General features: G+C 33.9%; 1 protein-coding gene across 8 annotated transcripts in view; it reads left to right on the top strand.

Annotated features, from left to right (window-relative positions):
- KRIT1 (KRIT1 ankyrin repeat containing) overlaps window positions 1-13,321 on the top strand; it is a 39,371-nt gene extending 26,050 nt beyond the window's left edge. For all 8 annotated transcript variants that reach the window (XM_060414450.1, XM_015095183.4, XM_060414451.1 and 5 more), the window contains 5 exons: window positions 5,220-5,386; window positions 6,012-6,099; window positions 6,566-6,772; window positions 12,406-12,522; window positions 12,842-13,321. In XM_060414450.1, the coding sequence (XP_060270433.1) occupies window positions 5,220-5,386; window positions 6,012-6,099; window positions 6,566-6,772; window positions 12,406-12,522; window positions 12,842-12,910 (648 nt within the window). In that variant the 3' untranslated portion in view covers window positions 12,911-13,321. The remainder of the gene's footprint in view (window positions 1-5,219; window positions 5,387-6,011; window positions 6,100-6,565; window positions 6,773-12,405; window positions 12,523-12,841) is intronic.
- The last annotated feature ends 456 nt before the right edge of the window (window positions 13,322-13,777 follow it).

Genomic DNA, 13,777 nt, shown 5'->3' with positions numbered 1-13,777 from the left:
AGTGGTAGAGTTTGAGTCAGTCTACTTACAAAGCCCCTGGTTGGTTTTTCCATTTCCACCTCCATTGTCTTAAAATACAAAAGAAATCAAGATTCCACCCTAAAGAGAATAGAGAGAACTAAAAAAAAAAATTCTAGATACAGAAGATTATATTTACAAAGGGGACATTAAAAAGTAGTCAGTATGTAGCTATTCTTTTAGATTCAACAGAGAACTATACATATAGTAAAAAATGAGAATGGAATTTACATGATTAAGAAAAAAATCTGTCCTAAATAAGTATGTCTGGATTTGAATTACTATAAATGTTAGAAGTGAAATAATGCCATCTGAAGGATGATCAAACAAGGAAAAAACCTAAGGGATATATTACAAGTTAAACTAGGTGATAGTCTAAATACAGCAGTAGTTTTGAAAACTGGGGAAAAGAAAAGTTCTGAGATCTCATAAATTTGGTGAAGAAAATATACAATGCATTTCCTTATTCTTTTATTCAAGGAAATACTAAATACATAAGGTTAAGCACATTTCAACATGTGAAAATTTCAGTGACCTTGTCCAAACTTGGTAAATATTTTATGTCTGACTATTGTCTATCTTATATTATCCAACTTAAGGTAAAAAGGACATTTGACAAAATCCAATAGCTTTTCTTGATAGGACTCTCAGAAAACTAGGAGGGGAGCTTCCTCAGTCCTATAAATGGCATTTATAAAAAACCCACAGTTAACATACTCGATGGTGGAAGACTGAAAACTTTTCCTCCTAAGATCAGGAACAAGACAAGGATGCCTGCTTTCACCACTGCTGTTTAACACAGAACAAGAAGTTCTAATGAAAGTAGTTGGTCACACTCTCCCCAGCAGCACCAAAAAGTAAAGAAAGGAAAAAAAAGGGACATCCAAATCGAAAAGGCAAAAGTTAAACTGTCTCTGTTGATGAAAAATGAAATGATCCTATATAGGGAATTCCAAAGAATCTACACAAAAGCTGGTAAACTAATAAATGGATTAAAAAAAATAAAAAATAAATGGATTCAGCAGAGTTGTAGGGTACACGCTCAACACGTGAAAATCAATTGTTTCTATAACCAGCCACAGACACTCAAAAAAGGAAATTAAATCCTTTGGAATAACTTTTATAAGGATAAAATACCTAGGAATAAATTTAATAAAAGAGATGCAAGACTTATATATTGAAAACTACAAGAATAAAGTGAAGGGATTCACATTTCCCAATTTCTTAGTACAAAGCTATAGTAATCCAGACAATTTGGTACTGGTATGAGGATAGAATTGGGAATGGAATAGAGTTGAGAGTCCTCAAATGACTCCATATACCATTACAACTAATTTTTGACAAAGATGCCAAGTGAATTCAATGAAGAAAGAGTAGTTTCTTCAACAGATGATGCTAGGGCAACTGGAAATTCACATGTAAAAGTATCAAATTGGATTCTGATCTCACACCGCATCAAAAATTAACTCAGTGTCTCAATAACCTAAATATAAAAGCCAAAACCATAAAATTCTTAGGACAAAATATATGTGTAATCTTTATGACCTTAGATTTGGCCATGGAGCTTTAGATATGACACCAAAAACATGAGTAACAAAAGAAAAAATAGATACATTGGACTTAATCAAAATTAAAATCATTTGTAAATCAAAGGACATTATCATTAAAGAGAAAAGATGCTAGATAATAGAAGACGACCCTTGCAAATCATATATATGATAAGTGTTTCAGTTTAGTTCAGTTCAGTCGCTCATTCATGTCCAACTCAGCAACCCCATGGCCTGCAGCACTCCAGGCCTCCCTGTCCATCACCAGCTCCTGGAGTTTACTCAAATTCATGTCCATAGTGTCGGTGATGCCATCCAACCATCTCATCCTCTGCCATTCCCTTCTCCTCCCACCTTCAGTCTTTCCCAGAATCAGGGTCTTTTCCAATGAGTCAGCTCTTCACATCAGGTAGCCAAAGTATTGGAGTTTCAGCTTCAACATCAGTCTTTCCAATGAATATTCAGGACTGATATCCTTTAGGATGGAAGTATTGGAGTTTCAGCTTCAACATCAGTCTTTCCAATGAATATTCAGGACTGATATCCTTTAGGATGGACTGGTTGGATCTCCTTGCATTCCAAGGGACTCTCAAGAGTCTTCTCCAACACCACAGTTCAAAACCATCAATTCTTGGTGCTCAGCTTGCTTAACAGTCCAACTCTCACATCCATACATGACTACTGGAAAAACCATAGCTTTGGCTAGATGGACCTTTGTTGGTAAAGTAATATCTCTGCTTTTTAATACGCTGTCTAGGTTGGTCATAACTTGTCTTCCAAGGAACAAGTGTCTTTTAATTTCATGGCTGCAGTCACCAACTGCATTGATTTTGTAGCCCCCCAAAATAAAGCCTCTCACTGTTTCCATTGTTTCCCCATCTACTTGCCATGAAGTGATGGGACTGGATGCTATGATCTTAGTTTTCTGAATGTTGAATGTTTACTACTCAGAATATAAAAGGAACTCCTACAACTCAGCAACAAAAAGACAACTCAATTAAATTGGGTAAAGGACTTAACATTTCTCCAGTAAAGATATACAAGTGGCTAATGAGCACATGAGATGTTATTCAAGATCATTAGGCATTAAGGAAATGCAAATCAAAACACAATAAGAAAAAAACACACACACACTAAGAATCCACACCTACTAGGATGGTTGTAATAATAATAGTTTATAAAGGAAGATATTGATGGTTGAGGAAATAGAGAAAATAGAACCTTTGTATGCTATAGATAGTAATATAGAATGGTGTGGCCTCTGTGGAAAATAGTTGAATAGTTCTTAAAAACAGTAAACATAGAATTATTATTTGATTCAGCAATTCCACTCCTAGGTGCATATCTAAAGAAAACAAGAGCTCAAATATTTGTATTCCAACATTCTTACCAGCAATATTCATAATAACCAAAAAGGTGGACACGAGCTGTGTTCATCAACAGATCAATGGATAAAGAAAACTGCAGTCTATACATACAATGGATTCTTATTCATCCATAAAAAGGAATGAAGTGCTGAAACATGTCATAACATGGATGGACCTTGAAAATATGTTAGGTGAAATAAGCCAGACACAAAAGGAAAAACTGTTTGATTTAACTTACCTTAAATAAATATCTAGAACAAGCAAATTCACAAACAGAAAGTATGTTAGAGATTACCATAGGTGTGATGCAAAGAGAATGAGGACTTACTGGTTACAGAATTTCTGTTTGGATGTTGAAATGTGAAAACAGTGGTGACGGTTCACAGCATCATGAATGTAATGGATGCCACTAACTTCTACACTTAAAACATAGGTAAAGTGGCAACTTTTGTTAAGCAAAATGTGATAGAGCTATAAAATCTGCAAGTGATCTAAGTATACTTAGCCTGTCTTCCTTCTCCACTTAAGTAATATTTTCACAGTTGGCTGGTAGAGAAAGAGTCATAATAATGATAGTACTTGGACATTAAATTAATTGCATTTTATACTACAACTTAGGTAAAGTAGGGTCAAGTGAAAAAGAAGTAAGGTTTAAAGAGTACTTACAGTGAATCAGAATAGCATCATCTGGTGAAGTGGTTACGTTCTTTCACTCTTTGCGTAATTGAGAAATGCCTGTTTTTACCATCTGAAAGATAGAAGAATTGCAGTTTTTTGGTTAGGATTGTTCTTTTAGGGTAAGAAGAGCCTACTTTCATTTAAAAAGAACAGTTGTTGACTAATACTCCCTGAATACACTATTAGGAATTATAACTATTCTCTACGCAAATTCTTCAAATTCACAAGTCGATTTTTACTAGAAAAATGTTTTCTTTCACTTTTTCCCAACATTTAGCTTCAGAAATCAAAAACCCATAGAAAAGTTGAAAAAGTAATAAAATATATACCATATACCATTCATTAAATTCACTAATTGTTAACATTTTACTATATTTGCTTCACCTTTCCTCTCTTTTCTTTGTAGACCATTTAAAATTGAGTTGCAGGCATCATGGCACTTCATCCTTAAATATTTTAACATCATATTCTAAGAACAAGGATGTACTATACATACTACAGTACCACTATCAACCTAATAATATTTCCTCAATAATATCTAATATTAGACCCATATTCAGATTTCCCCCCCAGTTTCTCAGTCTCTTAAAACGCTCAACTGAAGAAGCTAGTCAACCTTCATGCTTTGTATTTGTTACCTCTTTGCTTCTTTTAATCAAGAGCAATCCCCTTATCTTTTTTCCTCCATGAAATTCTGTTTTGATTTTTTAAATATTGTGTGGAGTGCTATTTTAGTTAGCAAGACAACAAAACTTTTTACTGTAAGGAATTTGGGTCATTTTGAATCATATATGGAGATACTCAAGTATTTATTTAGAATCTCTGTAATTGGTGATCATATTATTCCAGGTATAAATGTATTCTGTAGGGTAGCATTTTTCAGTCTTTTTTAATCTTATTGGATAAAGGGAAACTTTAGTTTTTAAAACTTAAAAAAAGTATGCTCTCCTTTCATGTTATTTATCAAATAAAAACTGTTAAGTTCTTTTCAAACTTCATGTATCCTTCTGGGAATTGACAGTACTTCCTTTCATCTTCTTTGTGATTCATTACTATGTTGTGTGAAGCATAAAATATAGAAGGATGTTTGAGGAATATAAAGAATTTAAGTAAAATTGTACTAGAAATTACTCACACTCATATCCATAAACTGATGATAATTTACTGGACTTGAATCAGAGGTTAGCAAACTGGCCTATTACCATATCTGAACTGTTGCCTATTTTTGTATATCCTGTAAGCTATTAATGGTTGAAAAATTCAGAAGAATTAATACTTCATGTCATGTGAACATTTCATGAAACTCAAATTTCCGAATCAGTATAAAAAGTTTTAGTAGAACTCTGACATTTGTAGATATATTGTCTACAGCTGCTTTTGTGCTAAACTAGAAGAGTTGAGTCACCCTATTAGAGACTTTATGACTCACAAAGCTTAAAATAATACTGTCTGGTCTTTAATAGAAAAGACTTATCAACCTCTGCTCTAAAGCAAAAACAGCTTATTTATATGCAGTTACATAGCTTTTGCTTTTTCATGTTAGTGACAAGTTGTATATTTATAACAGGAAATTGTGGCCTAATAACCATACTATATTTTCTCCTTTAAGATTGAAGACCCACTAGCTATTCTTATTCTCTTTGATGAAGCCAGATATAATTTACTGAAGGGCTTTTATACAGCTCCTGATGCTAAACTGATAACGTTGGCAAGTCTACTGTTGCAAATAGTTTATGGAAATTACGAGAGTAAGAAACACAAGCAAGGTTTCCTAAAGTAAGTATTTAATATAATTCATGGTCTTGTGCTATGCCCAAGATTCAGCTTACCAAGGAAGTTTAGAAATTTGTTATTAAGAACTATTTAGACAGTGGTTTGGAATTAAATAATATAAGGCATGGAATGAGAAGAAAACCTATAGTAATGCATTCTTTCAAGTTATATTCTCTCCAAGGTTATTTTTCTTATATTTGAATATAGTGTGATATGCCTTATACTTGTCTTTCTTTACTGTATGTTTAAATAAATTCACTAAAACCTTACTTAGATACGTATTAAAAAAAAAAAGTTATAAGGCAGACGTATTTCAGAATCCCACCCAAAAACTAGTTCATGTTTCATGTTGTGAGAAAACACTGAAGTTTTAGCAACATCTAAAGTTTGTTTATTGTAGTTTTCAGTATTCAAAAATATTTTGTGCTTACTGACAGAAGAGACATTGCTCTAGACTCAGCAATGCTGGGGTCATGACTTCTTGCTTAAAATGTTGAGTTTTCTGATATTTTAAAGTATAGTATTTTTCAGGTCAAAAATCATTTAAAACCATTTATATCTAAATGATTATATTACTTTAACTACTAAAGATAATTTATTTTTAAAATGTTGGCATATTTGCTTACAGTGAAGAAAATCTCAAATCTATTGTACCTATTACCAAATTGAAAAGTAAGGCACCTCACTGGACAAACCGAATACTTCATGAATACAAGGTAAGCTGTTAAATATAAATAAAAAGAGACAGCCTAGTGGAAATTTTGTTAGTATTATTAATGTATTAAACATAGGTACATTAAATTTATATTCCTGAAATTAAAAAGTTATAGTTCACATATCTGAAAGAAAAAGTAGCAAGATACTTTATTTTTAACAATATAGAATTTTTTTACTGACGACCATCTGTATGCTGGTACTGTGGTAAGTGCTAGAGATTTTTTAAAAATATGAAATAATACACTGTCTTTATCTATGCACTTAAAATGTAATAAATAAGCGTTATTTTTAGACCTTGATTTTTCTTTTTAAATAGAAGATCTCAGAAGAAAAAGTACCCTTGGGATAACGTCACACATGTTATTCTTTGGGTTAGCCTTGATTTTAGAGACTGTCTAGTTGACCTGTTTGGATTGTTACAGGTACATTCTCCTTTCACATCTCCTTATTTTACTTTGTTTTTAGAATCTTAGTACAAGTGAAGGTGTCAGTAAAGAAATGCATCACCTACAGCGCATGTTCTTACAGAATTGTTGGGAAATTCCTACATATGGAGCGGCTTTTTTCACAGGACAGATATTTACAAAGGCAAGCCCCAGTAATCATAAAGTCATCCCTGTGTATGTAGGTGTGAATATAAAAGGACTTCATCTCCTCAACATGGAAACTAAGGTAGATTTTTATCTTTTCAGCTGTTTTTGACCAGTCACACTATATATATAATAGCTAAAATAACAGTACTAGGCTACATGAACAATTTCATTTATAATAGCAGAGGATGGGGGTTGAAAACAAAATGATTACCAATAGGGAGTTAATATTAATTGTAGTACATTTTTACATTGAAATACCTTGCAGCCATACAAAAGAATGAAGAATATTTTTGTGTAGAATGATCTCTAAGATATCTTTCATGCTGAACCATACGTAATATGCTATCATTCATGTAAAAATGGGTAGAAATAGGTAGTTAACGGAAGAAAACAAAAACACTAACACAGAAAGATACATGCACATCCCTTTTCATTGAAACATTACCTACAGTGGCCAAGATAAACAACTTAAGTGTCATCAGTGGACAGGTGGCTAGAGAAACAGTTTGTGTATGTGTGTGTATATGTGTGTTATGTTCTTACAGAATTGTTGGGGAATTCCTACGTATGGAGCAGCTTTTTGCACAGGATAGATATTTACAAAGGCAAGCCACAGTACTCAGAGAGTCATCCCTGTGTATGTAGGCATGAATATAAAGGTTATACACACATACACAATGGAGTATTATTACTTGGCCATTAGAAAGAATGAAGTCTTGCCATTTGCAACAATATGGATGGACCTTGAGGGCATTATGCTAAGTGAAGTAAGTCAGACAAAGATAAAGGCCATATGATCTCATTTGTGTAGGTGGAATCTTGAAAAAGCAAACAAGCTCATAGAAATAAGAACAGACTGGTGGTTGCCAAAGGCAGGGAGTTGGGAGATGGGCAAAATGGGTAAAGGGAGTCAAAAGATAGAAACTTTGAACTGTAAAATAAGTCATGGGATGTAGGATAGAGCATAGTTAATAATGCTGTATTACATATTTGAAAGTTCCTGAGAGATCAATCTTAAAATTCCTCATCACAACAAAAAAAAATGTGTTAACTGTGTATGGTGATGAATGTTAACAATCCTTGCAGTATATACAAATACTGAATCATGCGGTATACCTAAAACTAATATAATGTCATATGTCCGTTACACCTCAAAAAAATGTGGGCAGGTGAAAACTAGATTTACATAAATACCTGTTGTGGTGCTTTTGTATGCATAAAAAGTTTCTTAAAGCCTTTGGAAAAGGGAAACTATGTAACTGGGCATAGGAGTAGAACAGAGACATTTCACTATATGGCATTTTGCAACTTAAAAAAATATGTAACTGTGATTGTTTTATCTATTTAAAAATTAGGTATAAATGAAAAAGATACAAATTTTAAAAGGAAGTAAAATACCTGAAACAAGTGGTTCATTTTGAAAATTTGAATTAGTTACAAGAACATTTTTGGGGCCAGGATGAAGTGTGGATTGGACTGTGAATACCTGTTAGAACACTTCAGAACTTTTCTGTTCCACCATCTTGGTCTGGTGGAGGTGATGGAATTCCAGTTGAGCTGTTTCAGATCCTAAAAGATGATGCTGTGAAAGTGCTGCACTGAATATGCCAGCAAATTTGGAACACTCAGCAGTGGCCACAGGACAGGAAAAGGTCCATTTTCATTCCAATCCCAAAGAAAGGCAATGCCAAAGAATGGCAATGCCAAAGAATGCTCAAACTACCACACAATTGCACTCATCTCACATGCTAGTAAAGTAATGCTCAAAATTCTCCAAGCCAGGCTTCAGAAATACTTGAACCGTGAACTTCCAGATGTTCAAGCTGGTTTTAGAAAAGGCAGAGGAACCAGAGATCAAATTGCCAACATCCACTGGATCATCGAAAAAGCAAGAGAGTTCCAGAAAACATCTATTTCTGCTTTCTTGTCTATGCCAAAGTCTTTGACTGTGTGGATCACAATAAACTGGAAAATTCTTCAAGTGATGGGAATACCAGACCATCTGACCTACCTTCTGAGAAATCTGTATGCAGGTCACAAAGCCACAATTAGAACTGGATATGGAACAACAGACTGGTTCCAAATAGGAAAAGGAGTACATCAAGGCTGTATGTTGTCACCCTGCTTATTTAACTTATATGCAGAGTGCATCATGAGAATTGCTGGGCTGGATGAAGCACAAGCTGGAATCAAGATTGCCGGGAGAAATGTTAATAACCTCAGATATGCAGATGACACCATCCTGAAGGCAGAAAGTGAAGAACTAAAGAGCCTCTTGATGAAAGTGAAAGAGGAGAGTGAAAAAGTTGGCGTAAAGCTCAACATTCAGAAAACTAAAATCATAGTATCCGGTCTCATCACTTCATGGCAAATAGATGGGGAAACAGTGGAAACAATGGCTGACTTTATTTTTGTGGGCTCCAAAATCACTGCAGATGGTGACTGTAGCCATGAAATTAAAAGACGCTTACTCCTTGGAAGGACAGTTATGACCAACCTAGATAGCATATTCAAAAGTAGAGATATTACTTTGCTAACAAAGGTCCGTCTAGTCAAGGCTGTGACTTTTCCAGTGGTCATGTATGGATGTGAGAGTTGGACTGTGAAGAAGGCTGAGCGCTGAAGAATTGATGCTTTTGAACTGTGGTGTCGGAGAAGACTCTTGAGAGTCCCTTGGACTGCAAGGAGATCCAACCAGTCCATCCTAAAGGAGATCAGTCTTGGGTGTTCATTGGAAGGACTGATGCTGAAGCTGAAACTGCAATAGTTTGGCCACCTGATGCGAAGAGCTGACTCTTGGAAAAGACTCTGATGCTGGGAAAGATTGAGGGCAGGAGGAGAAGGGGACGACGGAGGATGAGATGGTTGGATGGCATCACCGACTCTATGGACATGGGTTTGCATGCACTCTGGGAGTTGGTGATGGACAGGGAGGCCTGGCATGCTGCGATTCATGGGGTTGCAACGAGTCAGACATGACTGAGCAACTGAACTGAACTGAACTGAAGCGAAGCTTATGTAAAAAGGCATTTTAGATTAGGAAATTTCACTGTAAACCTAATATTTATTTTCATCATTTAAGTCTTATTTATGTAATCACATAACTTCTGAAAATATCTCAATGGTAGTTATTTCATGATAACTTAGAATCATTGTTATAGCAGTTATTTTACCATACTATTAGATATGCTTGTGATTGGAGATAAGGACTATGCAGGGACATATGCAGAAGGGGGACTGGCTTCAGTAATTCACTTGGAACTTGACTTTTTGAAGTCTTTGATATTGGCTTGTTTTTGAGTCATTTGCTTATCATTTTCTATTTAAACTATTTTATTCATACAAAATAAACTGTTTCTTATCTTATAACTACTTTTTTATTCCCTATTGCACTGTTCGTTAAAGGAAATGAAAGAGAAATTCCCCTTGTCATTTCAAGAAATTTTTCCTCTGCTATTTTAGAGCATTTTATATCAATATCTGCAAATTCTTCTTCATTGAACTGGTGGTGATGCCATGGGCGTAACACTGAGCCTTTTCTCTAAACTGTGTATTACGTTTGTCTTTTGGTAGCATTCCAAATTTAGGCAACAGTAAAAAAGCTTTATATAGTATTCAAATGATGGTTCAGTAGTATCTTATAACATTTCATCCTATGAATAATACTCTGTTCCAGGACTTGAGTGAGATAGCAGTAGCAGGCAGAGGATGATAGCAGTATTATTAAGAATCTGCTTTTTCTGGAAATAGAAATGCTGTCATTGGGTATACACAGAGGTGATTGAAACCAAGGGAAATAGTGTTTTCTTGCCACATAATCATTACCTATGTGCTCCGTAAGCTACAGGTTAATTTATGGCACTATAAAAGCTCTAAGATTTTCAAACCATCAAAGATGAGAGTAGTCAGCTTGTCGTCAGCTGTCTTAGATTGACCAAGACCTAAGGTGTCTATATGGTCAATATGACAGGCTTGCTTAAATAGAGTAAACACCTTCATCTGAAAAAATATCTTCATTTGCATTTAAAACTCTGTTTCCGTGTGTACTTTGTGTAAATAGCTATCTTAGCAGATTCTACCCATATGTTATATTTTATAAGTGTAGCTATTTGTAAGCAAAGTGTTATTTTCCCATTAGACATGGTATACACATGTTAAATTAATTACATTATATTTCACTTACAGAACCTCACTTTCAAAATGCCCTAAATCATAATCTTTCTGGCATATTGTTTGTTTATTATTTACCAGCATTATGTTAAGAACTGCTAGTCCTAGAGAGGTAATGTTTCTAAATATATTTATTTTAAAGGATGGCATGAACATTTTCTTTGTATATATGTATGCAAAGAATATATTTATTTTTAGGTAAGAAAATGTAAGTTTTTATTAGGAGATAATTATTTTTTAAATAATCAAAAGATTGGATTCCTATTTAAATATACCATTATTTAGAACATGTAGGTACAAGGTACTATAATTGTTTTTTAAATAGTTCTGTTGAATATATGAAGGATATATTATTTTAAAATAATGTTTATATTTACTATAAATATGGGCTTCTCCCTTGACTCAGGTGGTAAAGAAGCTGCCTACAATGTAGGAGACCTGGGTTTGATCTCTGGGTTGGGAAGATCCCCTGGAAAAGGGAAAGGCTACCCACTCTAGTATTTTGGCCTGGAGAATTCCATGGACTGTATAGTCCATGGGATCTCAAGAGTCAGTCACAGTGGTGACTTCCACTTTCTTTCACTTACTATAAATATAGCAATGTACTTATTTTCAGTGATATGAAATTGCCTAAGTCACCAATTTTACCACATTAAATAAATTTCAGATTTGAAAGTACTGTATGAATATTCAAAAGGTACTGAATATATAAAACAAATTGTTTTTAACCTGCAGAAAGTAAAAACTTATAGTACACTTAATTTTCTTGAAAACCACTGATAGAACGGGCATCTTTGTTTTCCCATCATTGGGTAAGTTTAAACTGTACATACAGTGTGTTGATTTGTTATACTTAACCTATTTCAAAATGGTTACCACTATAGCGTTAGCCACATCTCTGTCACACCACATAATTATAATTTATGTTTTCTTGTGAAAACATTTAAGATCTACTCCCTTAGCAACTTTCAAACATATAGTACAGTATTGCTAACTATAAGCACCATGCCCCACATTAGATTCCCAGAACTTAATTCATCTTGTAACTGAAAGTTTGTACTACTTTGACCAACATCTCAGTTCCCCCCACCCGCCAGTGCCTGATACAACCACCATCCTACTCTCTGTTTCGATGAGTTTGGCTTTTTCAGATTGCACATATTAAGTGGTATCATCCTATGGTATTTGTCCTTCTTTAGCTTAAGGCCCTCAAGTTCCATCCATGTTGTTGCAAAAGACAGGATATCCTTGCTTCTCATGGCTGAATGTGTGTGTGTGTGCATAAATAAACATACATAGCACAGAATGGGCATCTTCAAAAAACTCTGTCAGTCTGAGAAAAAGAGTATCATTGCTCAAGAAGTCTGCTGTGACTCTGTGCTGCAGGCTATGTCAAGTTACCAAGTGCACTTTGGACAAGTTTTATTCTAACTTTCAGAACCATTCTGTTTAGACCTGGCTAGAGAAGTGTAGATAGTAAGAGAAGATAGGTGTTGTTTTGAATAAATATTTCAATATTAATGATTTCCAATTATGTTGCAGGCTTTACTCATCAGTCTTAAGTATGGTTGCTTTATGTGGCAATTGGGAGATGCTGATTCATGTTTTCAGATCCATAGTATGGAAAATAAAATGAGCTTTATAGTACATACAAAACAGGTAAGTACCTAATCAGTTCTTGATTTATATGATAGTAATAAACTCTACTGTATTAGTAAAATTATTTCTTTCTTTAAAAATGACAGTCCTTTTTACTTCAAGTAAAACCTCTTACGTGAAATTAATATTATTTAAGACCAAGGTAAAAAGGCAGGTCTTTGCTAAACAAAGCAAGAAACTTAGCTGAATAATTTATTGTACTCTTATAATAATGAAAAATTCCTTTTCAGACAGAGAACACTCTGTCTACTGCCATGTATGTCATTTACACATTTTTGCATGTTTCAAATTTATTGTTGTCGTATATTTTACTTTGTAGGCTGGCCTTGTGGTAAAACTACTAATGAAGCTAAATGGACAGTTAATGCCCATGGAAAGAAATTCGTGAGAGGAAACCAGCTGATACTCAAGCCACCACGTTTTGTGATGTAGATTTTTTCCATGAAAGATTTCTTAAACCTACTGTTAACAAGGCATTTAGTCTCTTGTAATATATATGTATACTGTTACATTGTACAGAATCTGTACTCATGTTTGGTGTGTGATATACCAGTTAGTTTTATATAATATCCTTATAAGTTAATTTTTAAGAGAAACACAAAAATGTGTAGATTGATAGTCTGTACAACATTAGACAAAACAGTAAGCTTTAAAAAAGTTATTTTTGGTAAATGATAAAGAATTTAGAGGGGAATATGATGAAATTAAAAATACAGTTTTGCTATATCTTTATGTGTGTGTCATTTCAAAATATAAAGTCAACATAATTTGAATAAAGAAAATGTGTTTTCTACTTAAAGCATATATAACACTATTACTTAAAATGTGTTTTTGTAATCTTTGAACATTTTTCAACATGTTTTTAAGATAGTTAAAATAAGCTAGTATATCTCAAAGTATTATAGTTATTAAAACTCCTGTGTCATAATTATCTGAGTACCTCTTAAAAACAAGGATTTCAGGGACTCACTCTAGACAAGTTGATTCACTGTCTTCAAAATAGCAGGGCCTGTGAATTTTTTCTTAAGTTTTAGTTTGTTTTCTGTTGATGCAATTCCAGACCCAGAAATGAATTTGTATTATTAAAGTTAAGTAAATTATACAAACTTCCTGTCACACAAACACATACACACATGGACACATAGACTAAGGGACAGTCTCTGGTATCAGTTGTTTCATTTATTGAGAACATGCTGTATTTTTATGAGTTGGCAATGGTATAATATTGCCTTCACATTGTAGGAAGTAGATCACC

This window comes from Ovis aries, chromosome 4 (genome assembly GCF_016772045.2).
Source record: "Ovis aries strain OAR_USU_Benz2616 breed Rambouillet chromosome 4, ARS-UI_Ramb_v3.0, whole genome shotgun sequence".
Classification (NCBI taxonomy): Eukaryota; Metazoa; Chordata; class Mammalia; order Artiodactyla; family Bovidae; genus Ovis; species Ovis aries.
This window is presented reverse-complemented; position numbering and strand designations above follow the sequence as displayed.